This window comes from Prinia subflava, chromosome 1 (genome assembly GCF_021018805.1).
Source record: "Prinia subflava isolate CZ2003 ecotype Zambia chromosome 1, Cam_Psub_1.2, whole genome shotgun sequence".
Classification (NCBI taxonomy): Eukaryota; Metazoa; Chordata; class Aves; order Passeriformes; family Cisticolidae; genus Prinia; species Prinia subflava.
In genome coordinates, this window is record NC_086247.1 from 69,978,415 (window position 1) to 70,003,278 (window position 24,864).

At 40.8% G+C, this 24,864-nt stretch overlaps 1 protein-coding gene across 5 annotated transcripts in view; it reads left to right on the plus strand.

Annotated features, from left to right (window-relative positions):
* GRB10 (growth factor receptor bound protein 10) overlaps window positions 1-24,864 on the plus strand; it is a 144,679-nt gene that overhangs the window by 25,444 nt on the left and 94,371 nt on the right. For 3 of the 5 annotated variants that reach the window (XR_010080592.1, XM_063399300.1, XM_063399290.1), the window contains one exon: window positions 11,351-11,448. The exons of the other annotated variants lie outside the window; for them this stretch is intronic. Coding sequence is in view for 2 of the 3 variants with exons in the window: in XM_063399300.1 (XP_063255370.1) it covers window positions 11,398-11,448 (51 nt within the window). In the remaining variant the exon portion in view is untranslated. The remainder of the gene's footprint in view (window positions 1-11,350; window positions 11,449-24,864) is intronic. 5 annotated transcript variants of the gene reach the window in all.

Here is a 24,864-nt window from a genome sequence, read left to right on the forward strand (position 1 = left end):
ATGCAGAGCTGGTTTTTAATAAAATAGAACTGCTAATTAGCGAGGCTGAAATGAAAATCGAGGCTTTTCTGATGCATCTGTCAAATTGATTATATTAATGATGAGTGAATGCTTTTATAGATCAAAATACAAAGTAGCAAAAATTTTGGAATTGTTACTTTATCAATTAACAACAGCAATTAGAAATTAAAATTTTTGATATTCACAGAGGCTTTTGCAAGAGAACTCATCTGTTCCTTTGATAAACGTTGTGTTTTATTATACTGCAGTGTGTTTTGGAAGAGGGAGAACTTTTTGGAAGAGCAGAGTATGAACAAAATCTCTGCATCGAACAGTGAAAGAAACCGAGGGAGGAGAACTGAGATTTTTTATTTTTCATGAGGTTGACTGAGTTCTGCCGTGTCATCTTGCATTGTGTGCTGCTGCTGAAGAATCTCTTCATCTAGAGTTCACAGAGTTCACAGGCACATGTGAGTGCATGTGTGTAATAAATGGGTATAATATATGTATTCTATTGTATATGAGTATAATAGCTAGCTACTATGGTGTAACATGCACACTGAGTGAAATTAAACCCTAAAAATTGCTGGGAGAAATTGAAGCTTTGTCAGGATTGACTCAGCAGTACAGAGAGCAAAATTCTGGGGATAGTGCATTACTATATAATTGTCAGTCTTGTCCAGAGGTGCTGAGAGTTTGAAGTTTCAGTGCTGTACACTGGGGAGGAATTCCTTTGGCTGGTTTTTTGTCTCCAGATCATGGATGGCTGCATCTGAACCCATTTTCTAAATTCCTGTTGCTGTCAATGGAAAGAACCAGGAGTTCAGTGGTGTGCTTCATTGAATTGTGTAGGTTGTAAGTGGCTTTTTGAGCTCATCTCATGCAAGCCCCAGCTTTCTCTGACATCCAGATAGCTGCTGTAGAATAAGATGGGCTGCACATAAAGAGAGCCTGTTTCTCCTCCCTGGCTGATGTGGCAGTGCAGGTGTGTGCATTTCTCCTGTACACATACCACCACCACCTAGGGTATGTGACTGCCTTCATATCCTGTAACAGAGTTGTGGTTGGCTCCGTGTGCACCCTGGATGTTGATTTGCTTCTGTGGGCAATTACTACAGGCCTGTAAAATGATGTTGTGTAGGGGGACACTTAGATGCTGTCTTCTCCCTCCTTTCTGCTGCTGCCAGTACCGGTTGGACAACCCTGGAGGTGGGAGAATGCAGATGGGACCTGTGTCTGGGTTCCAGGCTTGGAGTGTGCCAGGCTTGTTTTGTGGGTTGAAGTGCTTTGGTTCACAGGGAAGGCACTTTGGCTACATCTGGAGCCTACACCCTTGGAGAAAAATGTTCCCCTTTGGCACCTCTGGAGTCTGAAGGGACTAGGGATATTCCTTGTTTAATGCACATCACATCAACCTTCAGTGCTGGGGATATTCAACATTTTATACCTCAGTTAAACAGCCTCATAAGGCCTGAAACAACAGATTTCCTTTATGGCACCTAGAAAGTACAGGGAAGTAGCTCTTAATGTAGGTGGCTTGGCGAAATATTCTAGTCGAGTTCTTTGGCCTGCTACCCAGCCTTCGATATGTAATCCTTCGGTACTGCCAACATACCATTCTAATTAAGTTGACTTAGTCTATGAAGCCTGGGTGGTATTACTTCAGTTTTCTTCCCTGTGCTTTCCAACACTGCATTTTGAAAGGGTTGGTGGAAGCTGTGACACTTGCAACCTCACCATAGTCTTCATTAAGCTGGGATTTTGGTCACCCTGTGACCTTCAGAATCAAAGGAAGAATATCCTCTTTCTTCCTCTCTGCAGGTACAAGTTAATAGCAGTAAATCAGTGTTCACTAATGCACATGAAACATGTGATCAGTTGGCCAGATTTCAGCTTTTTGTTGAACATTAGCTCCTGTACAAAATATTAACCTATTCTGTAGGCTTATTTTCTGCTTTGTTTACACTTACTTGAAAAAGCTATGCCCTGTTTGTCCCAGAGTGGTATTATATTTGCAAGTAGGTCAGCATACTCGCTTTTGAGATGTCAGCTTGAAATTGTTTTTCAAGGGCTAAAAAAACGTAAGAGGGTAAGAAGGACTTCTGCATTGCTGATATCCTCTATTTATTTATTTTTTAAAATAGAAATTCTTAGCCTGTATTCAAGAATAGAGCACCAGTAACATTTTAGTTGTGTTCTGAAGGTCGGCACTGATTGCCTGCTGCTAACCGTAAGCCACCCGTGGATTTGAAGCTTGTGTGTTGCATAATGCCAGCAAATGCATTTGAGATTACAAAATGGTCTCTTTGCTCTAAGAAGAGATTGCTGTGATTTGTTAGTGAGGCAGCGTTAAAGTGCACATGGGGTATCTGTGACATCAGTATCTTAAAACCACAAGCAGTTTTTTTGCAGTTGAGCGAGCTCTGGCACTGCTGGCGCTTCATTGCATGGGAGTGAATGAGTGCAGTCTCCAAATTGGGTACGGGTTTTTATGTTCCAGTCAATCAAGGGCGTACATATTCCTTTAATTTCTGTGTGTTATCCCTTGCACTTTTTGCACTCCTTTTTTATAGCCCTCTTGAATGGACAGGGTTTTCTGTTGGTCTCAAAAGCAGCACAGTACTTGTTGGAGTTGCCTCTTTGCACTCTTTGCAACTAGAAGTGGAGTTGGTCACTGCCTGCTTGCTTGGGGTTGATGTAGTCCAGAGCTCTCCTGGCTCTCTTGAATCATCACTTACAAGCCATTCTGTGGTAACCCTTACCCTTCTGTGCATGAGAGGTAAAAGGGGTTTGCTTGTTTATTTTTGCTACTTGCTACTGTTGCTTAGTATGGTGTCTTTGTCTGAATTCTTTCAACAATAGAATTCTTTGGAATAAATAATGTTTGGGAATAGTTACCACAAAACTACTTGGAGGGTGAATTAGCATACTGTTGATGCTGGGGAATGCATCTCTGCTCACAGAATGTGATTTTGTTTTTTTTCAGAGGCTAAGCAGAAAGTCTTTCTTTGGAGTGTTCTAACCATACAAACGAGGTATACTGAGAGTAACGTTCTCACATAGGTGTGCCTTTTATGGTATCTCAAAAAGATACCATCTTAGTGAGTAGCTTGCAGTTTGAGTTGAAATGTCTAAACTTGCCTTCTAGCTTCAACCATTTGTATGAGATGAGACTATGTAAATAAACCAGTGATTATTAATGAACATAAATCACAGATAAGTGTAAAAGTCTCTTTCAGTTGATTTGCTTCAAAAACACAAAGCTTGATGTCTATATAAAAGCTTCTGATAATCCTAGTTAATAACTCTTCCCAAAAAATCTTGTACCAAGAGAAGAATAGCAAGTAATACATGTACAATTACTGTGTTAACAATCAGCATGAAACCCTGTAAATTGTCAAAGTAAAAACCCTAATGTCTGATGTCACTGGTCCACAATAATGAAGTTTTAAATCCAGGAAAAGTATTTTAACGCTCCTGAAAATGCTGGGGAGCAGGAGAGACCCTAAGGAGGGATGTGAATGGTGTTGATAGATGTCTGCCTGTCGCTTTCTGTGCACAAGTGTGTCAGTTTTGAAGTCAGCCTTATGGCCAGCCCTCTGCAGCTAGTATGGTGTAACAAGAACCTAGCAAGTTCTTTGAGAAGCTGTGGAGCCCCCTGCATAAAGATTCAAGTAAAGAAAAATAGACTCTGAATAATTGTGATGATTGATGAATGCATCATTTGGATGAAACAGGCTTATAATGCTCAGAAAACTGATCAGTAGGTCATGTGATAGGAGATTACCTTTTATTCTTTGTTCCTCTTTTTTTTTTTTATATCTTTGTCTTTTGCATCAGCCAGGAGGAGAAAAAGGGTTTCTGCATGCTTTGAAAGATTCTCCTCCTAAATTAAGGCATGTTTAGATAAATAAGGGAACAGAAGCTGGGAGCAGGGGCATCCTTGCTGCAGATTACTACTCTATGATTTTAAAAGTCTCTCTATCAAACCTTTGTATATATAGTTCAACTACTATTATGCACTTCTCAGCTGTTACTTTTACAGCCTCCTGATTTTTGTCAGGAGGCTGTAAAGGTAACAGCTGAGGAGTGCATGCTACCATCTTGTCATCTTAGTAAAGGCAAGTTAGGTCTGGTAGATCTTTCCAATGGGTGTTTATGCACAGGCGTGTAGATCAAGCTATGGTTTCAAACAGAATCTGTAATGATCTGACTTTAAAAAAAATCCACAAAAAACCAACACTGTGTAGAGGCTGATGGACTTTAATTGTTTAGAAAAATGTCTTGTGCGTAGTTCAGTTTCTGGGTTGGGGTGGGTCTAGAGCCCTTGGCTTTCAAATCCCACTGCAGAGCAGAGGGAAGGGCCATTCACAGCAGCTGTCTGTTGGAAGCATAAAGGCTCAGCAGTCTGTTGAATACAAAAAGTAATGTTTTGGTAAGTAAGCAACAAAAGCAGACTTTAGTTGAGTTGGTACCAGAAGGTGAAAGTAAGTGCCTTTGAGAAGAACTTCATATTTTATTTGAAGATTTGGAGATCTGTCCAAATGTTGAACTTCTGTGAGATGCCTGGAAAGCATTAATTCTCACGGATGTGCAGTGGGAAAGATTTGCCAGCTCCTAATGGCAGTAAACAAAGAAAATGAAAGTTCACAGGTTGCCTTGGCCGATGTAATAGTTTGCTGCCACTGGAGAGGGCTGATCCTGTTCCCTTCCCCTCTTGCTCATGGTCTCCTGCCGTTCACATTGTGCCAACTGAACTGCCTGTCAGCTCTAAGTTTATTGCATTTGCGTTCTTAGCAGAACACTAACCCAGCAAAACAAATGCGTTAATTAACACACGCTGAACTCATTAAGGGCCATACATGACACAAAAGGGGAGAAGGAGGGAGTGCCATGAAGCTGCTGGGAGGAAGTGGAGGAAGACAGCGGAGCAAGGGCTGATGAAGAGAGTGGGATGTCTGTCCTGTTCTTGGCAGTAACAAGCTATTAAATCATCTTGACTGTTGTATAACTTCACTCTTAAGTCTTCAGGTTGGATAATAAAAGCTTAAAATAACATAAGGAAATAATTATTTAGAACTGCTTCCCAAATTTATAAAATTTTGGAGTCTATTTTATGAGAAATGTGACTAGATTGGGGTGGGGAGGGGGAGGGAAGACAGTGACAACACAGAGAGAATGGAGACAGTGTTTTTCCAGCTCTCTGGAGGCAAAGGACAGTGTGTGAAACCGTATATACAAAATTGGAGGCCACTGGTCATGGCATTGTCAGATGAAGTTCACCTTGGGCTGCCTCACTCACTCATGTACATCTCATGTCCCAGTCATGCATCCTTGCACCCTCTCTACCTCTGCCTATGGCTTGCTGGTGGGGTTGTCTGCTGTATATTTTACATGGTTTTTTATTTCAGTTTCTGTCTAATTAACAGTTCATTTAGACTTTGGTACAAGTCTCTGTTTAGTTGCCAAAGTTCCTCCTTCAAAGCTATGGATTTGAAGCTCTTAGGAGAGAGAAGAGGATTTTCAGTGATCAAGGAAGACAGTGAAACTGCAGACTTTTGTAAATATTTCCAAAGTTCATTGTAGGTTTGGGATTTGTTGTTGTTTTTTTTTTGATTTTGTTTGATTTGTTTTGAGTTTTTGGTTGGGTTTTGTTTTTGGTGGTTTTTTTTTTTTTTTTTTTTTTTTTTTTTTTTTTTTTTTTTTTTTTTTTTTTTTTTTGTGGTGGTGTCCAATGTTGTTGGTCTAAATACTGGGGTTTTTTTCTGAGGACCTTATCTTTGCTGTCATTGAAGCTGTTCTGTCAGGAGGTGAACATGAATTCACAGGCTTCTTGAGTCTTAAGCCCTTTCAAAATTTTAGGCAGATTCAGGAAACCAAAAAATGCTGAACTGCATATATTTTATTTAATTTTATTTGGCAAGGCTCGAAGTAGGATGGCATCAGCTCTTCTGTGCTTCTTCTGAAGTATGTATCTGTTTTGGCTTTCAAAAGCCTGAATTGCCGTTGCCAAGATTCTTCACTTTCTGGCAAAAGTACAATGGCAAATGGCTTCCTTTACAAGGTGTAATATTTAGACTAACAGCTTTGCAATTAAGAATGGCAAAAGAGAATTATATTCCCTTTTTTTATAAGACCAGATTTTTTAGTATGGTTTCGTGGGAGTGTTTGGACGTAACTGAAGTGCATTTGATTGATGATTTATATTTTGAACAGTGCTTTTCATTTTAGTGCGCAACACTTGCTTGAAATTTTAGCTAGAACAATGCTTTGTTTTCAAAGATGTTCAAAGTATTCCTCTAGTTATGCAGTTGCTCCAATATCTTAGACTTGCAAATGCCTTTTGGGTACATATGTGTGACAAAATGGGTGTGAAGATACGAATTCCTGTAAGGGAAACGGAGAGAAATTGGGAAAGCTGCAGGTATTCTTAAATATTACCTGTTGCTAATCTCAGTAGGCCATCAGGGTGTTGATGATCATGTCATTAAGTCTTCTGTGGTGGGAGAGTGATTCCATTCTGAAGCGTTTGGGGATGTGTTTTGGAGGAAGAAAACTTGTTTGAGGAGAAACTAGCCAGATACTATTTTTCAGCATGGGCAGACTGGAGACTGGGTGTGAGGGGGGATATGCAAACTGGGGAGAGAAGTGAGTGTGTGTTTGAAGTGCGTAAGTTGAGAAGGTGGTCAGTAAAGTGTTTGAGGTGATGAATCCAGTCCTGCTGACCAAGTGGTCCCTTAGGGAGGTTGAGGGGCATCCTCAGTGTTGTAAATTGACACAGTCTCCACCTGAAGCTATCACTAAAAGAGGGAAAGATGCTTTAGAAATCCTTACGTGTACTGGTTGCTGAAGCTATGATGAAATCTGATCACAACTTGTGTGCTGCTGCCAAGGGTGTTTTAATCTCCTTGGTCCAGCCAGGTCAGGAATCTGATGGCACTTTCTTTTTCAGCCCACATAGTCATTCAGGCTTCATTTTTGTGAGAAATTGCCTGGGTCTTGCATGCAAAAGCACATCTGGGCCCTGCAGTTTCAGTGCAGCTGGGGACATCGCTAGCTGTCAGGTCTTTCAGCTTGGGAAAATTCACTGGCATGCCTCATGCTGCTCCTATCCAACTTTATTTCCATTGTAACTATGGCAATGGGAGTAGACTGGTAAGAAAGTGTCAGTGTGGGTGCTCATGCCTGTGTTGCTGAGGGTTCCTCGGTGTATCCATGAAACTGCCTCACCTCATCTTGTAAACCTGTTTTGGAGATGCAGATAAACACCCCTCTGTGTGTGTGTATGTGAATATATACATACATATATGTACACACACATCTGCAGAATAAAACAGATCGCTTTCCTAGATGATGTGAAGTAGTAGGGAGCCTACAGCCAAGAGAACAGCCAGTTGAAGTCTTGGAGATTGCTGCTTGTGTAGACCAAGAAGAGAGAATCTTTTTCTCCCTGAGTTCTTCAAGATGTGAAATTTTAAGTCCACTAGACTTAACTACGACAGTCCTGAGAGTAAATTAGGGGAAAATATTGTATTGATTCTGTTTTAAAGCCTTGTTCTAGTTTCTTAGGAAAATCCAGATTTGGTCTGCTAAACCTCATTCAGTATTGTGGGGAGAAATGGAACAGTGATACTTAGTGTCTGAGAGAATAAAAGATGTACATTAAAGGGAGGGAAAGGTCTTTAACTTGCATATAATACCTGAGATCTTAGATAAAGGTCTTCAGATCAGAATTAAGGCTATGTTGAAGCTTTTCCCCCTTCTCTCTTTCCTAATAGTTCAGCTATAGAAAGCAGAACATTACAGAAGAAAAATGATGAAATACCTAAAAGGGTGTAACATTCAACAAATTTGTTAAGTTACCTTTCATAAAAGAGCATAAATACAGTTTTCAAGAGCTCTGGAGCTTGTCTTGCAACTCTGCCAGGTTAAAATCCTTTTCTTTTTTTTCTCCTCCTCCTCCTGTTCCTAACTAATCTGCAAGCAATTGCATTTTAAAAATTATTTTTCTCTTGAATTTAAAGACTTTGACAGATGGCACATGTAGAACCTGGAAAACTTCCTGAATTGGCAGAGTGACCATACCCCTGCCATTTTCCTACCACAGTATCTGTAGGTGCGTAGGCTGTGTCTGCTTCCAGAGTGCCGGGCAAGATACCGTTTCCTCTGCTGGGAATGTGCAGATAACAAGGATAAATCAGAAAAACATACCTGGTGATGGGCTGAATTTGCGGTTAATAGACAACGTGATCTGCTGGTTATCTGAGTGATTTGATTGTGACCTAAACAATCCATTCAGAGCAGTGACAGTTTCCAGGGTTCATACATGCAGTGTTTTCCATGCAGGATTAATATCAATCTTTTAGATGGTGTGAATTTGTTTAACACTTTTGAGAGCCTGAGACATCAAAGCTATGCCTCACGAATAGTCCATTCTTTATTCTGGAGAATGTCATACCAAAATTTAGTCTCGTGACCCTTGAAGCACGGTTTGTCATGACTGTCCTTCTTTCAGGGCTGTCTCTGTCTGAGACAGAGCTCTGAAGCCAGTAAAAGCTCATGAAATCACTCGGTTCTGAATGTGTATAGACTGCCTCACTCCATGCTGCATGACAGTTGTTCTCACCACTGGATATCCTGAGTTTTGTAACAGTGGTCAGCTACATAGCTTGTTTCCTATTTACAATCCTTTGGAATTTCCTTCCCCCATCTAAGGCATTTTAGGAAAAGGGCAGTAACTTGGCACTCGAATACCTCTTTGCTGTATAAATTGTGTGGGAAGAACATGTATGTCTGTATGCAGCTACAGTCTCTGATGAGAAGTGACATGCTGAATACCATGTTTAAAGACAGCAGCACAGGAAAAATGGATCTAATTTTCTTTTTAAGTCCTAGTATTTATCTACTGAACACGTGAATTGGTGTAGAGTTCTGTCCCTATCAAATTTATTACTTGTTGATGTGGTACAAGGGACCTTAGGTCTTAAAGGTGAGCAAAGGCTTTTTGTATTCCTGGGGTAGGACTAGGTTGATAAACTGTTTTTAGACAGACAAAAGAGATGAGATCTTAAATCAGTGTTAATGTGTGACTGACCAGGAATGATACCATCTAGAGATTATTGCTTTCCTCTGTTTCTGCAGCGTTAACAAATGAATACTCAAGAATGTAGCAGCAAAGCAAATGGTTCTTGATAAATTATGCAGTCTTGACTCCAGCTATTGTTTGATGTTATTTATGATCTTCCACTGGTGTAATGGGGCTGTGGCATAAACTGCAGCATGCCCTAGAGTAGACAAATTGGTCTGGTATTGTTTAGGAACATATTTAATCTATCTTGCTATAAGGGAATTGGAGCCTTTTGCTGAAACATCAAAAGACCAGTATTTTGATATTCAGTCCTAAATAACCTGCCATTAAATTTGCAGCAGTTGTGCCTTTTCCTGATATCTAAATACTGAAGTGATAATAAACGTAAAACTGTTGCAGTGTAAAGCTCAGTTTTTTTCCTTTACCCCTTTATGTAAACTTTCTTTAGTCTTGGTGGGTTTAGAGGCTAATAATACAGTTCTCTTTATTCTTGATACATTTTACCAACTTCATAACAGCTATTTCAGTGGCTTGCTTAATTTCTCTGTTGATGTGCATATGAGAAAGAAAAGAAAATGGTACTCCCCTGAATGAAAAGATTTTTAAGAGCTTTTCTTAAATCTGTGCTTAATTCTCCTGGAACAAACTGGATGATTAAAGTGAAATCTTCAGATCAGTCTTTAAAACTGACTGCAGACTTTTAGGTGTGGAGAAGTAGTTAGAAGGCTATAGACCACTGTTTATATGTCTAAATACTAGCAATAGTGCAAGTTGAGTAACGTGTCTACAGAGTTGCATACTTGATGTGGCCTCCCCCCACTTTGAATCCTGTAGGATTTTAGGTTTAAATTTTTTTCCCATAGTATTTACTTACCTAGAATAAACAACTAAATTTGTGCTTACTTGGTTAAATGGATTTTCAGACTTGCTGTTGCCAAAACCAGTTTCCTCCTGGGGTAATTGGCTGTATGAATTGATCACTGCAGAAGCCCAGTAACTGCTTCCTGGAAAGGAGTTCTCAGGAGTTTGCCTGCCTTACTGACAGAGGAGGAGGCTACCACCATACCTCAGCCAAACTCGTCCTGGAACTAGGTAGAATAAAGCTTCCTTGATGAGTGCATGGTCTGTGGACCGTAGGCGGGAAGTTGTCCCGGAACAGTTTGTCCAAGATGTTTTTTACCCCTGTCTCGAACTTAACTGTCCCATAAATTTTGCTGGCAGCTTCGGTTTGGTGACAGTTCGTGCTTACCAGAGAGCCTGTTTGAAAGTTGTGCTTTTGTTCTGAACACATAATTGATAATTAACAGCGAACCAGACAGAACCTTGCTTGTGGTAGAAGTAAAAGTTCTGACTGTGCTTTGCAGCCTGCTTTCTCTTCCCCAGTCATGCCCTTTTCATCCACTTGGAGATGGCATCACTTGTCTTACACTGCAGGGATGTGTCCACCACTGGTAGGAAGAAATGCTGGAGCAGCAAACAGTGCTTTGTTTGTTTATTTATTTTTATTTATTTTTGTTTCCTTTTTTATGAAACAGTTATAATAACTTTCTGGACATTGTCTTGCCTTGTTATTTTTCATTCTTTAGCCATATGTACCTCTAAATGTTTGCAGATTTCTTTTCAAGCTCTATTCGGTCACGAAGTGATGCTTTAGAGAAAACACAACTCACCTTGCAAAGTTGCTATTAATAATCACTGAGAAGAGCAAGTGGAAGACTTGAATGAATTTGTATGTGACACTCTGTTTGATATATTGTGTGAGAATAAAACCCTGGGGGAAAAGACAGGCAGGGAAGGGTAAAGGTTAGAAGTTGTGTAGCCAGGCATTGAAGGCTGATGCTGCATAATGATCTTGGTGATCTGATGGTTTTTTTCCAACTTGAATGATTCTGTGATAAGTGACTGTCATCTTAATTAACTCAGAGATTTCAGTGTTTTCTTTCCACGATTGAAAACACAGCCTCAGCTGGTGAGCTAGGGTTTTGCTGTGCAGGGAGGCCTTCATTTTTGCCTAAACAGTGGAAATAAAGCAGGAGCCACAGAGCCTGAGAATAGTTATGTTGGGTTTTTAAATGAATTATCTAACTGTGAACGTGTTTGCTAGGCTACAGGCAGCAAATGTGCACATTTTCTACTTGAAGTTGATGCAAATCCTCATCACCTCATCTTGATCTTCTCAGTCTTCCTCTTCCAACTGTTTTCAATAATAAGTTGATGAAATGTCTTCAGTATGGTTTCTGACAGTTTGTTTGTACTCTGCAGGTCCTGGGAAGCAGTAGATGTAATTTGAAGAAAATTTGAAGGAACAAATGGCTTTAGCTGGCTGCCCAGACTCCTTTTTACATCTTCCTTATCGGATAGTAAGTTGTGAAATTGCATGTTCGTGTCAGCTTGTAGCATCATATTGCTGTGTGCCGGTGATTGATTGTGCATTCAAACTTTTCATCAAACTGCTAATAGCTGTCTGGCAATTCCCTGGGTTTTGCTAACATTTTGGAAACAGAGCCTCTGTTACCATCCTGCGTTCAAGTTCTGCTGCTGAAAAAACTGGGTCATTAATATATACGGATTTGATATTTGTCTTCGAAATAGCCATTTCCTATTTGGGAGAAGGCACTTGTTTCCAAAGCAAATGTGGCAAGCTACAATACCAGTGAAATGCCTTGCACCAAAATGTAGCAGTTTGCAGAATGCTATATTTGCAGGAACAAAGGCAGAGATTTTTACACTTGGTTAGCGCCTATGCTTTTTGAGTCATTGTGCTGTATCTAAGCAGCCAATATGGCATATTACAAAGAGTATATTTTAAAAAACCTTCAGCTAAATTCAAAGGTAGTTGACAAAAATGCATGTAAAAGTTCTCTTTTTTGCCTGGGCAGTTTTAGTTGGCTTAATGCTTGCTTTTTATTTTTTATGAAACTGTAAAATGCTAGTTTGGATATGGTCTTTTCTTTGCACTTTTTATCTTCTGTTTTCATAATACCATTACCACCCTGAGGATTCAGTTATGATTTTGGACCCTGCAGATACACAAATAATTAAATAGTGTCATGTGACATTAAAACCTTTTCCTTTTGTCCCAAGAGAAACATTGCTAGTAGTGATTACAACAGTCATGCTACTCACTTGGAAGAAAAGCAAAAAACCAGATAAAAACAAAAAATTTCCGAAAAACTGTCTTTAGCCTTAGGATTCATATGTGTTGTGTAATATGTCAACTTAGTTTTTTTCCCCAACAGGAAACCTCTAATTAGTTAAAAGTCTAATGTTAGTATATGCTGAGTTGTCAGCTGAATGTACCTGAATGTTTTTCCCAATACCAGGAAAAACATAACAGTTCTTTTATGGCTTCTTTTGCAGCTATAAATATAGACTGGACTTTGAGAAACTAGATGTCCTGAAAATCTGTTACTATACTTGGATCTATGAGCTTAAAAGAATATGTGAATAGATGTGCCTGGACTTCATAATTTTGATGCACTGTGAAATTATCCTTCCAATTCATTTAGAGCATCATCTGAGTCATGATGTGAAGCTGAGGGAGAGCTATGTAAGAGAAACTTGACATTCTAGGCAGTAATTTTTGAGCTGCAAATTCTTTAGCTGCGTGTCAATCTCTCCTGTGAAAACAGTGTCTTTAGTGGTTCATAGGAAATAAAAATGTGAATTTTCATTTTGGTGCTTCCTTTCTCTGACAAACCCTGTAAATAATCTGCTTTAGTCTGGGGCAGTCAGCAGACTGGAGGTGTCAGAGCATCATGGGGTGACTTGAGATGGTGGGAAAGTGACTCAGTTATTTTTGGTCGAAGCTTACTGTGTATTAACTACCCTAAGTGCTTATAACCAGTTTGAAGACTAGCTGTGGAAGCCCATTCACAACTACTGTGCCTTCTGTCAGAACTGAAGTTTGCATTAAAAAAACCCTGAACATCTGTTTTTCCACCCCTACTAAATCTGACTTAGGAGCTTTCATCAACTTGTCTTTCAAATTTGGCTGCAGTGAAAGCATTTTGTTGGTAAAGGGCTGAAAGAAGGTTAAACTAAATATGCTCTAGATGAGGGTATAAAGAAATATTCTATATTTTCAGCACATTTTCTTACTTAATGTGAATGAAAAGCTATGAAGGACACAGTTCCAGAGATCCCAACGTTGAGACCTTAATGCTGTAAATTCAGTATTAGAATAAATTGACATATTGAAGGTTGGGATTTTATTCAAGGCAAGAAAAAATGAGAACCTGGGTAAATGAGTATGCCCTACAGAATATCCTTAGAGTGTCTTGCTGCCAATCCACATTTTCTCATTTTTTAAAATGTTTTTGGAGAGATGGTCAAAGTATAGATCTCCGACTTTCTTACTGGGCTCTTTGTTTGAGAGGTTTGATGCTTTCAGAACCTTTCAGGTCTTGTTGAAGAGCTTTTTTCTTCTTTTTCTTTAACTTTCTTAGGAGTTAGCAGATAAACCAGTCACACTGAGTGCATTCTCTGAGAAACAATCTCTAGCTCTGTAAAAAAAAAACCCAAACAAACAAAAAACAAACCCAAAATCAATACTATCTTTCAGTGGCTTTCAAGAGTCCTTCCCAAATTCTTGAACTCTTCAATAAAAATCCAGCAGTGAGAATTGGCAGTATTTATCTTCTGTTCCTGGAAATTCAGAACATAGTCCCAGAATTTCTCAGAAAAAACAGGATGATTTACTGTGTTTCCGTTCTTTTGCAATCTGTAGTCACAACAGTATTTATGTGCAGTGACTTGAACTCTTGGGGAATATTTAGTTCTTTAACCCTTTGCTTTAATTGTACAAGTGTCAGTGACATAAGTAACAAAAAAACGGGGTTTTTCCTCAGTTTATGAAGATAAAAATCTGGAAATCTGGGCATACAGGAATGTTCTGTTTATCTTCCACCTTCTGTTTGTTTTCTCATGGCCAAGATGCAGGTATTACTTCAGTAATAATTAATATAGTTTGGTTTTAGTGAGCTGAATTCTTATTTGAGGAAGAACTTGTAACTTGGTATAAAATGGACTACAAATACTTGGCCACAAAGGAGAAAATGGAATTTGCTTTCTTTATTTGTACAGAGCTGTGAATTTCAGGATTGCTTATAATCCTCTTGATCAGATAAGAGTGCAAAATATTGCACATCATACTTGATAAGCTTTGTGCACTTCAAGAGTAGGAATTAAATACATAAGAGAATTAATCAGAGGGTAGCTACTGTAATGAGAGCCTTTTTCAGTGATGTCAGATTTGTGGGTGTGAAGGTGATTTGCTGCCAATACTAGAACTACAATAGCAACTTTGCTCTGCCTTCACCTGGAGCAGCAGTTAGGCAGAGGTTCTCCAGGTTTTAGTACGGCAGCTTTGATCCTTGTTTTCAATAAAACGATCATGTAAGTTAGGAGACACCTTTGGAGGTCATCTGATCAAAGTCCATGGTATATTGTTTTCCTAGAGTGCTTCATCTTAGTGAGTGTGGTTTTTTGGGAAACTTGCTTTTTTTTTTTTTATTTTCAGGGGTGCATTGCTTAGATCGAGCACTTAGAGAAGAGACAGTTTCTCTTTTAGTGAAAAGGGAGAAAAAAATCCCCATTTGATCTGAGTAAATCTCTAATTTAATTAGAGAATCACTTTGATGGATGCAATAATCCTCACCCTTGTGTCATCCAGGTGCCTTCTATATGACTCAGTCATCTCTGCCACTTTGGTATTGAACATAACAGTCTGTTATTTAGTGTTAGTATACATATACATGCTGCAGTCTATGTTTGTGTGCATAAAATGTCTTTTATCGTAAAAAAACCTGCATGAAAAATATTTGGTTGCAGAATTTGTCTCTGAGTGGGCTTGCAAAGGGCTGTTGAAACCTATGTTTTGGCCCTCACTGTCTGTCCGACACTGAATATCTTCATTAGTTTGGCTGTTGAAAATTGTTTATCGATTCTTTGGAGATGTTGCTTGCCAGTTGTGGTAAGAAAATGGCCAGGCCAGAGTGGTTCTGGTCATTCCCCTCCTCAGCAGGGCAGGGGGAAGAAAATTTAATAAAAGGCTGATGGGATGGGATAAAGGCAAGGAGAAATCACTCACTGGGTACCATCACAGGCAAAACAGACTTGACTGAGGGAAATGACTTTAAATTATTACCAATCAAATCAGAGTAAAATAATGAGAAATAGAGCTAAATGTTAAAACCACATTCCCCCCACTCTGTCCTTCTTCCCAGGTTCTACTTCACTGCTAGTTTACTCTCTCTCCTGCCCTCCAGTGACCAAGGGGGACGGGGAATGGGGATTGCAGTCAGTTCATTACACGTTGTCTCTGACAATCCTTCCTTCTCAGGGGGAGGCATACTCACACCCTTGCCTTGCTCCAGTATGGGGCCCTTCCCAGGGTGACAGGTCTCCATGACCTTCTCCAGTGTGGGTCCTTCCCACATGAGCACAGGTCCCTTCCATGGGGTGCAGTCCCTCTGGAACAGGCTGCTGTGCCGTGGGGGGGTCACAAGGCATACCCTGCTCCGGAGTGAGCTCTTCTCTCCATGGGTGCACAGGTCCTGCCCGCAGCCTGCTCCAGCGTGGGCTTCCTGCGGTGTCACAGCCTCGTTTGTGCATCCACGTGCTCCGTGTGTGCTCCGGCACAGGGCCCTGCATGGGCTGTAGGTGGATCTCTGGCTCTGCTGTGGGACCCCATGGGCTGCAGGGGCACAGCTGCCTCACCATGGGCTGCGGGGAAACCTCAGCTCCGGTTCCTGGAGCAGCTCCTCCCCCTCCTTCTTCACTGACCCTGGTTTCTGCAGAGCTGTTTCTCTCATGTATTCCCACTCCTCTCTTCATCTGCTGTTTGTCGCAGTTTAGGAATGGCACTCCTTGATTTAGTTCTCCCATGGAGACTCTCCAAACCACACTGTTGCTGGGTCACCCCCCAGCCCTACCACTGGGGGTGGCCAGAGAGGAGAACTGGAGGCACAAAAGGCAAAGGTAACAGGTTAAGGTGAGAAAAATTTACTGGGAACAGCCATGAGATAAGAAAAGGAACAGTAATAGCAACAATATTGACAACTGAAGTGTTTCTTGGAGAATGATTTCGCATGCAAAATGCTCATGGAACCTGACCAGTGCCAGGCTTGCTCATCAGGAGGAAACCCCTTCTCTGCAGAATCCCCCTTTTTCCATCCAGGGCAATGAGGTGAGGTGGTGTAGGATAATAACCTCCCTGTCCTGGCAAACCTCCCAGCTGCTGCAAACATTAACCCTGTCTTGGTCAGAACCAGGACACAATGGAACAGATGTTTTTTTCTTCCTCACAGAGGCCACCCCTGTCCCTCCGCGCACTTGAAACCCAATACAACATGATTTTGAGGATTCAAACCAAACTGTTTTGATTCTTAAGCCTGCTCTTATTAGATTTAAACATACAAGGCTTCGGCTTGCATAAAATTAGTCCTGGAGTTCACGTTTTTCATGCTAAGAGGACAATATGGAAGGACCAGAGTGCACAAGCAGGCTTTCAAAGTCCTTGGGCATAGCTGAGTGAAAAAACACCAGATGCATTATTACATTGCATCATTCTTCTACATATTGCATAAAGAAAAGCTGAAATGTTACTACTGCCAATGCAGAAAGTCATCAGATTTGTGAAATATGGTGTCAGTCAACAAATCCTTTATTGACGGTACTCTTGCTATAACAGTTTACATGTATGTGGTGTAGAGGGTTGACGGACTGGAGCAGACAAAGTACAAAGCAGCGCGAACATTAGTGAATGTTTTCATAAGACATGTTGCCTCCAATATGAAGTTATGAAATCTGTCTCCCTGGGTGCAGACTGCGAATGTTTTTTACAGATAGAGTTGATGCTGCTTGTTAGTTTTTATCGAAGACCAGCTGAAGCTAGATTTCTAGCCTTTATTTTTCTTGGAAATAAATCTGTTTAAAAAATTGTCCCAAAACCAGTGGTTTTCATTAACACTGAAATAGAAATGTGTGTGTGGTGCTTACCTCCTAAAGAGGAGTGGAAGCGTACTTGCCACCATTATGATGTATCATCAGAATACTTTATATGAAGCAAAATAACATCAAAGAAATTTTTATCTTGCAGTAAGGTTATATACAATTTATTATGGTTTCCTTTCTTACAAGAAGTAGTCATCAATTTTTTTTGATTTTTGATGTACCAGTTTACCTTTCTACAGTTTCAGTCACAAGTATGTAACTTACTGTTTGCAGTTCTGCTTTTGTATTCCAGTTTACAGAAGTTGGTTGGCAAAACATGAAGTCTTTTTTTGAAGGTGAGTGCAGGCAAGAAATTTCAAGTGGCTCAGTCCACATTTTCCAATTATATGAACTTTTTCAATCTATTGAGAAAAAATACTCAAAACACTCTATTGGTCAATCATACCATTTGCTACTTGCATTGCTACTGCCATTGCCAGGCAACAACATAGATGTTGCAAATCAAGTGACGAAATAAAGTAGAGTTTAATTTTGCATCTTCCTGTTAATGATTTCATGCTTAAACACTAGACCTACCCTGTCGTTAAATGCAGGCAATCTCTTGATTTAGCTCATTTATATTTAAGCCTGTGGTTTGCTACTTTTATACTTGAGAGAAAGTTGAGGGGGCATCTTAGGAATGTACATGAATACCTGAAACGTTGTAAAGAGAATGGAGCCAGGCTCTTTTCCCTAGTGACCAGAGCCAATAGATACAATGTGAAACACAGGAGGTTCCCTCTAGATATTGGGCAATGCTCTTTCTCTGTGAGAGTGACAGAGCACTGGCAGAGGCTGCCTAGGAGAGGTGGTGAAATCTCCATCCTTGGAGATCATCCAAAGCCATCCAGACATGATCTCAGGTAACTGGCTGTAGGTGGCCCTGTTTGAGCAGGGGATTGGACCAGGTGACATCCAGAGGTCTCTTCCAGCCCCAGTCGTTCAGTGACAGTGTGGAAACCAAGAACAGTGGGTCTCTTTTGGTTCTGACTTCTATGCAACTTTTAAGACGATACTTCCAGACTGGAAACATACCCACGTTGATAGGAAGAGATAGATTTTCTGTTGTTCTCTCACAAAACTTCATGAGAACATTCTGAAGCTGTGGTAGCAGTTTAGCAGTCTATAGCACCAAACAAAGTCCTGCATATTTTTTCGTGAGTTGGATCTTTTCCAAATGAGTAAATATTTAACAAGCTGTTTACCAACTGGTTATTTTGGAGAAGTACCAGTATGAGTTTTTTCATGTTAGTAACAGCTCTGATTTAACAGAAGAGAGTTGATGTACCAGTCCTAAGACAGCTTCACACTTCAAATGCCTGCATAAATATAAGAAGATAGAAATCTGAAATACAAAGGAATAGAAGTATTTGTTTTTTTAACTGCATTGGTTATAGCCAGCTGAATTACATTAGTGATAGTTTGGGGGGGTGTGCTTTTAATGAACCTTCCTCCTACAGATGTTCTGTGCTGTACATATGAGTAAATAGTAACCAGTGGAGAAGATTATTTTGTTTTTAAGAGGAAGATAATATTGCTGTGTATTTGGAGCTGTCACTTTTCAAGAAAGCACTGTGGCTCAGATAATTCTTAGTGTTTCTGTCCATGCCAGTTGGCTCGGAGAAATCTTTTCTATCCTTGGAAAAGACCAGTGATACAATGTTGCCTTATATTTAAGTATTTCCAAGAAATATATCTAGATACAGACCTTGTGTAAAGTTATGCCCAGTACATTTTTTTGCCTTACATAGTCTAAGGAGAATCTGTTTGATCAAAAGAAGGACAACATTTCATAAGCACTTACTTATATTTTTTTGAAGTTAAAAAAGAAGGGAGGAACAAACTCCTCCAAACTACCACCCCAAATCCTGTGCTTCTGCATGAAGCTGTTTGTGTGATCAAATCTGAGAAGAGAATTTTCCTGTTTCTAGGAAGAAATTGTGGGTACAGTTTCCAGACTTTATTGTTCATGTTGTTGTTCCTCGTAGCAGAGATCTCCTTGTTTTACACTTGCAGACTTTCTGCTCCGAATTGAAGCTGGTGATTCAAAGAAGGGTGGAGAGCCTGAACTCACTGTGGCCTTGAGGTGGTGAAGGTGCCATTTACTCTGTAAAGCTAGAGATAAATAAATCAGGTCCACCTAGTACTAGCTATGACTGAAAATAGTCCTTACCTGCTCTTTTTGCATCCCCTAAGGACTTTTCTTTCTGTTCCTAATATAATATAATCTAAAGTGGTCTTTTAAGAAGTTATTCCTAGGTTCCCACCAAACTCTGCCACTTTTTGAGGTGTATCTTTCTTTGCTAGTGTTGCAGGTATGTTCCCTTCCTGGAGAGGTGGGATGGAAAGTGCTGCACAGAGCAAGGACTTTGTTCTTGTACAGCTGACTTTGCTTTTTCAGGATGGAATTTTACCAAATTGATCAGCTTTCAGGAATCCTTCATGAACAAAGGGCCAGTTTATTGGTATTGATGGTCTTTTATGCTAGATAGTATTGATATTTTAATCTGAGGCATTAAGATACAGTGTTTTTATTTCTGGTTTTGAAAGAACCGTGAGCAATCAAAGGTAGAACACAAATGCCCAGCAAAGCTCTCAGGCTCTACTGCTATTTTAAGATAGTTTTGGCTCCGTACTGGTACGACCAGTGTGCATATTTGAAATTCTAGCCCCTGCAATGAAAAGGCAAGCCCTCGGAAACAGCCAGTGGTTTTGGAGCATGCTGGTCCTTTGCAAGCTGAACGTTAAACAATGACTTAAGACTCTACTGCACACTGGCTGTAGCTCTTGATGTCTTACACATTGGCTCCATTTTTTGACATAATTTTGGCAAGTGGGGGAGCCTGGCAATCCTTCATGCTAGAGGCCTTAGCTCTAATAAAGTGCTTTAGTTATTAGCACAAGTAAATAGTTGTCCATTTGTGCTTCATTAATGCAGATTAGTCATACCGTAAATACTGTCATGCTGGCAAGTTCCCCAGAATAGTGAATACTTCTGTACAGTTCAGGAGGGGGTTTCTGACAAAGTGGTGTTGGCACCTTTCTTGAAGAAGTTCCTGAAGCTATTAGTGTAGGAGAGTGACAGGCCATTATTTCAGCTCCCATGAGATTTGCAGAATTGATACTTCAGTGGAGGCAAAGAGGTACTTTTGATGAATTTTATGCTGTTGAACTAGGTTCTTCTCAAGTATTCGGTTGACTTTTCTACTGCCTTCAACTATATTGAGGTAGGTTGCTTTGGGCTGTGGGGAGAACAAAGGAAGTGCCTGCTCTTCTAATGAAAGTAGATGTTCCAAAAATCCTGTGCGATTGTCCAGTATTGTAAAATTTTAACTGTGTATTTGAAAACCTAGTATGTGCAGCTAGATAAAATCAGAAGGCAGCACAATGACCCATGATCTGTGTAAGTGTTTTGGTTTCTTGAGAGATAAGACCCTTAGTACAAATGGTATAAAATTGCAAACAAATATGACTTGTTCTTTGGAACAGCCAGTGTAGATTTACGAGTTGCTTGTTTTTTGTCCTTTGAGTTCCTGGCAGTGACTTACAGAAGGACTTGCTCCCTACTCTTGCCAACTTTTCAAGGCTGACCAGCTTCTGGTTCTTCGTATTGTCATCCTCATCTCTTTTGAAGAGGGATGTGTTTTCTGCCTCTGCAGTCGCCAGGATCATCCTCTGATTAGTGACTTAGTCTTTTGAAGATAAGAGAGAGTAGCCTTGATAGTGTAGTGTTAGCTAGCATCCTTAGAATCTTCTAATGCACCCTTCCTGCTCCTAGTTAGCTTGTCTGATCTTTAATTTTCCTTTGCTGCGAGTAATGGTTAATCCTCCAGATGCTGACACTGTGCTCAAAGCACTGGGAGACATGAGGAGCAATTGGAAAAAATGAGGCGAAAAAATCCGATATTGGTCTTTTTTTTCTTTAGCTGATGGATCCTGTGCACAACTGAGAACTAACAAAACAAATATTAGCCATCCTTTTGTCCTTACTTGCCTATATAACAATTCCTTGTTTTTTTCTTGGCATCCTTTGCTTGTTCCAGCTCTTCTGCATGTGCACAATCTCCGTGTTCCTTCTGCGTAACCTCTTCCTGCTTCAACCTTCTTTGTGTTTCAGCATTTAAGCTGAGGCAGGAGATGCTTGTCCATTCAGCTGGCTTTCTGCCATTCCCCTGTGACTTTCTGCATGCCACAGTGGACCATTCTTGAGGTATGAGGAGGCTGTCCTGCAAGATCAGATTGTTCCTGTGGTTACCTTGGTTCTTCAGAGAACTCTGCCATGGGAACCTTCCACACAAAATCCTAGAACAGGCCAAAAATCTGCTTTCCCACAGTCCAGGACTGTAATTCTGCTGGTAGTCTTGCTCTCTTTGCTTACTCGTTACTGTCATCTCTGCATCATCTCCACTGCCATCAGCGTCTTCCTCCCCACATGGCCCTTCTTTGTCTATCAGATGGCTTTGCCAGCTCGTTGGTCAAGCAGGAAAATGCTTCCCCAGCTGGTTCACTGATCACTTGTGAAGTTATCTTCAGCCCACTCCAGATATCTTTGTAGCATCCAGTGGTGGCTGCAGCTGGAACAGCACTGTTTGCTTGTGAGTGGGTCAGAAATGTGATTTAGCCGATTTGTGTCAAGTTTGTCCCCATCCCATGCACCTCGCTGCAAAAATGGACTCATTTAGTTTGAGACAGGTATTCTGAACATTAATCTTCTTAAAGATGGTGAGTGCTTCTTTTGGGAAGAGGTATCAAGGTGGAAAATGAGAGGCTTGGCAGTGTGACAGAAGCAAAGGAGGACCTAGAGGTGCTAGCCAATTGTTCAGGTGTTTCCTGTCCCAGCACTGTCCTTTGTGGCCCCCCAGCCAGGCTGTTGGTACTCAGTCTCCTGTCGTGGCACTCTCCTGGCTTCCCTGATGTTTACTGTCTCTCACAAGGCTTACATCCGGGTGGACTGTCTCCTGTGCCTTCTCCAAGGACCCACTGCCAGCTGTATCTCCCCAGGACTGTGCTTGGGGTGGTGTAGGGAAGCTCCCCCATGCTGTGGGGCTTCTGAGTGTCTGCCCTCAGGTCTGACTGATGCTGCTCTCCTTTGGTGATGACTGCCTCTGGCTCTGAGTCGTTTGGTGGGAGGCACTGGGAGAGTCCTGGCCAAATGTTCCCTTTCCTCTGCACGGTGGGCCCATTGCAGAAGAGATGCCATCTGTGTGCCTGGAGAGCACAGAGGCAGTGCACGTCGGGGAGCACGGGCTGACAAAAGCCTTCAAAATTGTGAACAACTGTTTTATTGATTGTAAAGGGTTTGTGCCTAGCCTGGCAAAGCTAACATCTCTCTTTCCTGCCTGTGGGTTTTCTACCTCTTCCATCCCTGGCAAAGACCTGACCGCCCGGGATTTCCTTGAGTGGTTATGTTCAGGCTGATGAAGAGTAGTGCCTGCAGGAGCTTGAGAGAAGATGTTCTAGCTCTCCTGGAAAGAGATCACAGGCTCTTTCAGGAAGACATCTTGGTAATGATGATGTCAGGAGACAGTTAACTATATTTGTGGCTAGTCCACTTCCATGGGCCATCTTTCCTCATCACCCTCTGTGGGCTTTAGATCTCCTACCACCTGGCTGAGTGAAGCCCTTTTGTCCTGCACAGTCTTTCTGTGTGCTCATACCCTGTTCCCCGTCTGCATATCCTCCTTCTTCAAGAGCTCTTTCTTGGGCTCATTCTTCTTGGCCACACCACCATGACCTCTTGTAATGACCTCTTGGAGAGATTTCTACAGAAGGTAACTCCAGCATCATACGTAACACACATGTTACTTACATACATAAACAATCCATTAATTAAAGCAGCTTAACATGTTTACTCACCCACACATGCCCTCTCAAGTTGGGTGAATTTTTTTTCCTTTTCAAATTCAGGACAGACCCAAGGAGTTTTTCAACCCAAATATATGTGCCAATATTTGAGGTAGTCGCCTGAGGTGTTTTGTAGCTGGAAGCATTTGTAGAGCTTGTTTTTTAAGGTAGATGTGAATTAAGACTTCAGAGGGCCTGTTTCTCTACTTCTGACCATATAGAGATCTATAAGGCAGTGTGTTGCAAATTTGATGGAAACAATTCCTTCCTATGTGTTTGCTGGTGAGATTTTTCTGCATGAAATACATTATTACTTGCCATGGTGTGAGCAAAAGGGCTAACTGAAGTGTGCTAAAGATGTTCTGAAAAAGGCATCTGTTGCAATCTTGTTTTCTCTGGAGTCCTTTATGTTCTCAGAATTATGACGAGCTGCTGGCTGTTGAGCATGAACTGTCTGTATGGTTAAGTCACAAACCACTGCAATGCTGGCTGAGAGCAAGTTGGAAAAATAGTTTTTTGACAGCATATCTTTTGAGTGTGACTTGCCCTGAAGATTAAAATAAACCCAAACCCACAAGACCAGAAACTTCTCAACCATTGACTGTTCTGGTAGTTCTCCTAGTCTTTAGCAGTGGTTTCACAGAAGAGAAAGAAAAGGCATTTCAATACCAACTGAACAGCAGCTCACCCGATTGCATCCCATCTTTTCTTGGGGCCAACAGTAGAGATCCATTTGCAGAGATGTTCTTGAAGTTGATAGCAGTACTGTTTCAGTGTTGCTAAAGCCAGCATGATGAAACATTGCACATGTAGAGTTACTACAACTGTGGGACTACTTGAACTTTTCTTCTGGCTGACCAGTTTTGCAATCTCTGTTCCCATCTCCTTGTCTGGAGACCCTTTACCTGGGCAGGTCTTGTTTTGAGGTGGTTTGCTTGCTTTGTTTCATGTGCTGCCTTGGCAATGTTTGGCACACCAGACCTTCCTCCAGTACCAGACTATAGTTATGAAACCCTTTTGATCTGTTGAGGCTTTAGTGTAGCCTCAGAGGCTCTGTGTGAAATTAAAGCAGCTGCTGCGAATCATGTAGAAGCACCTCAGTGCATGTTCTGATGTTCTGTGGATAACTTCCTTGGATGTACCTAGTAGGTGTTAAAAGAAGTGGGGAGGAGCTGTTCAAAATAAGTGGTCACTTGACACACTTACTCTGTGAACAACTTTAAAACAGAACAAAACAAAAAGAAAACCTTCCAAGCGTGAAGAGGTGATTGACGTGCTTGCTTTTAGTGTGCCAGCTTCTGCAAAAACCGAAGATTTATACTTTGTATTGTGCTTTCTGGGACAGCGTGCAATTTTACATGTAATTTGTTACTATTTAAATGCAAATTGCTGATCTTTTGTAAATTTTCTTCCTTCAGAGAATGTTAAGTCAATAAAGATTTTATGATAAAGCCATCTTCTTAATGCGGGATAACTGGTAGAGCTACTTGCAATTAACTGCCTTTCCTCAAGGAAAGGAAAACATGGCAGCCACTACCTTGAGATGGATAGATACAAGTATATATTTTTATTGATCCTGGAACAAGTGGAACAATGAAGCATATTTCATATGGTACCTAGGTTTTTGAAAATTAGAGATAGGCAAACTAGGCAGAGCACTGAGAGAAGTTCTCAGGCTAAGAAGTACCTTTGAGGTGCTTGGATTTTACTATAGTCAAACCTAGATACTTCTTTTTCTAAGAATAATGAAGGTGAATAAAATCCTTCAGTCCAGCCTTTGACAGATAACCACCCGGTCAACTAGACTATGGCATTAAGCTTCATGTCCAGTCATGAACACCTCCAAGGATGGTGACTCCATCACCTTCTTGGGCAGTTTGTCCTAATGTTTAACAGCCCTTTTCATGAAGAAATTCCTCCTGATGTCCAACCTGAAC